Here is a 2792-nt window from a genome sequence, read left to right on the forward strand (position 1 = left end):
GCTTCCAGCAATGATAGGGAACTTTGCTCAAGCACATAAGGATGACATAGGGGGAACCGCCTGTATTTGAGGGATGCGCTTGGAATCTAAGCCGAAAGTAGGGGATTCCAAAGCCTATCTTGGCACCATGCAAATGGAGCATGGTGGCAGCAAGAAAAGTTGGACGGACATAGTTGAAGAGAATGGCGAGTTATAAAGTGATGGCATGCTATCGGACTCAAACGATGCACCAAGCAGAGGGTTCAAGTTTTCCAATAAGGTTGGAACACGGAGGGCAGCTAAATAGGGAGTGGAAGCATGGACTTGATGCTTGAGAAACTGCTAGACTTGGTGGAGTCATGGGAAGATTCAGGCCAAGAGCAAGGAGGGGCATTCGATGGGCGGATGATGGAGGCCATCATTGCTAGCCATCAAAAGTACAAACCCATAAGAAGAAAGGTAGCTACTAGCAGTACCTTGTGAAATGGGGAGGAGAACCGCTTCATAGGGTATCATGGCTAATGGACAATGATCTCTAGTGACGCCAAGGCGAGGTGCGCGCATATGTGTCGATGCTTTGTGCCGAGGGCGACACAAAATTGGGTGGGGGAGAGTGTCATGATCCGCCACACCATCATGCCACATAGGTGCCACTTGGCATATATTTTGCCATATGGAAGGGTTACATAAGTTAGGGAAAAGATCTTGGTGGAATATTCTAGAACTACGGAGAATTTCCTTAGAAAACTTCTAGATATTTATGCATTTGTAGGAAGGTTCTAGAGAAATATAGAGGTTTCCTTGGGAAGACCCTAGAATCCTATAGAATTGTTAGGAAAGTCCTTAGAAGAATCTAGCTGTGTAGAATATTCTAGAGAAGGGACTTAGTTGTAAATATGGAAGGACTTGTAGAACAATTATTATTTACATACTAGCCCCTAGGTGATTAGTATAAATAGGGGGAATTCATTTATAATTCATCAACCCAGCAAAACAATCAAGTTCTCTCTAATACAAAAGCTTCTTTTGGCAATTCTCATATGTTCTAACATTTCTTAGCGAGCATGAGTGTAGTAGGGTTGTCTTGGCATAGCAAGAACGTGAGTAAAATATGCAAGATCGTGAGTGAGTTTCCAAGTGTCGTACGTGCACTTAGTTTAATACTAAGGACGTGACATATAGAATCTGAATTCATAGTTGAGCTAGGGTTTTTAGGGGTTCAACAACTTATAGTTGCTGGACCTTCTAGTAAATTATATGAGGTTAAAGGGGATGTGGGGATTAGAAAGTTGACATCCTTGCTTTCTAATGAATATAATGTAGTGAACCTATATGCTGTGAATCTGACCCCTTTATTGAGTGTATTCCCAATATTGTTGATTATATTGAATCATTTCAGATTTTAGATGAAGCTGGTACTGACTGTACCTTAAGTGAAATAGGTTTTGACTCTAGTTCTGATTCTGAGGGATGTGATTCTGAAGGATATAATTCTGAAGAATTACATTTACTCAAAACTCAGAAAATAAAGACATAACTGACAATCTAAATAATTACAAGGATTTATATAAAGGCATGGCCTTTAAGGACATACCAGAAGCTAGGAAGTTTATGAAGTTGTTTGCTCTAGTCAACAAGAAAGTCTTAAAATTGAGGAAGAGTGACAAAAGGAGGGTTAGGTATAGATGCATTGTGGGATGTCCCTTTCTTTGTTTAATATCCAAAGATGGTAATGCAGGGGTTACTGTAAAGACATTAGAGTCAAAACATAATTGTGGCACTGCATATGATAATAGTATTGTTGATTTCAATACCATTGCATATTACTTTAAGGGAAAGCTACAGGATAATCCTAAGTATAAGGTAAGGGAGATGGTACTTGATTTGAAAAGGATTTTTGAGTTAAATGTGAGTCATGGAAAGTGCAAGAGGGCAAAAAGATTGATATTGGAGACCTTAGATGGGAGTTTTGCAGATGAATACAACAAACTTGATGCTTATGCCATTGAATTGAGGGAGAGTAATTCAGGTAGTGATGTAGTGATTAACATTTCAAAAAATGCACTTGAAAATGAGATAAGAAGATTTTTGAGGATGTATGTTCGCTTCAAAGCTATGAAGATGGGGTTCAAGTTAGGGTTAAGACCATTTATTGTTGTAGATGGCACATTTCTAAAAGGGAAAGCCAAAGGTCAATTGCTAGTTGTTGTTGGATAGGATGCACAAAACCTTTTTATCCTTTGGCATGGGTAGTTATTGATAAGGAAACATAGCATTCTTGGAACTGGTTCCTACAATTGGTTCAAGGATCTCTAAACCTTAAGGAAGGAGAAGGAATCACCTTCAAGTCATAAATGCAAAAGGTAATTTTTCTAAATTTTTACTTCTGAATCATCTTTATTTTGTCTAGTTTCTAGTTCTGATCAACAAAAAACATTCATTAAAATCTGGATTTTACAATAATTAACTACATCAAATCCCTACTGCACTAAATAAAATGATGAATTTATTTCATCATCAATGCAACAACAAATCCGGTTAACAGTGCAAATAAAACCATAATGAACATCTTCATGTGCATCACTTTAACTTCAATCTCCCTTCCTTTATTCACTTCAACATTATTTATAGCCTCTAAAACATCAACTTTTTCCATCAATTTCTCCCTTTCAAGCTTGCATGCATCCAACAACATATTCAACGTCCTGATTTGGACATTGGCAGCAACTAATTTAGACTTGAAATCGTTAATTACCATCAACTCTTTGTCCGAGAGGGCTTCGTCTTGCCATTCCCAATATCCACATAACTCA

General features: G+C 38.0%; 1 protein-coding gene across 1 annotated transcript; it reads left to right on the forward strand.

Moving 5' to 3' along the window:
* The first annotated feature begins 1554 nt into the window (after window positions 1-1554).
* LOC142181933 (uncharacterized) lies at window positions 1555-2196 on the forward strand. Its single transcript, XM_075255624.1, has one exon. It carries the CDS (start codon window positions 1555-1557, stop codon window positions 2194-2196), a length of 642 nt encoding a protein of 213 aa, XP_075111725.1.
* Window positions 2197-2792: the final 596 nt, after the last annotated feature.

Source organism: Nicotiana tabacum, chromosome 6, assembly GCF_000715075.1.
Source record: "Nicotiana tabacum cultivar K326 chromosome 6, ASM71507v2, whole genome shotgun sequence".
Lineage (NCBI taxonomy): Eukaryota > Viridiplantae > Streptophyta > Magnoliopsida > Solanales > Solanaceae > Nicotiana > Nicotiana tabacum.

Coding starts and splice junctions, on each gene's coding strand:
- LOC142181933 (XM_075255624.1), top strand. CDS start 1,555: ATGGCCTTTAAGGACATACCAGAAGCTAGGAAGTTTATGAAGTTGTTT.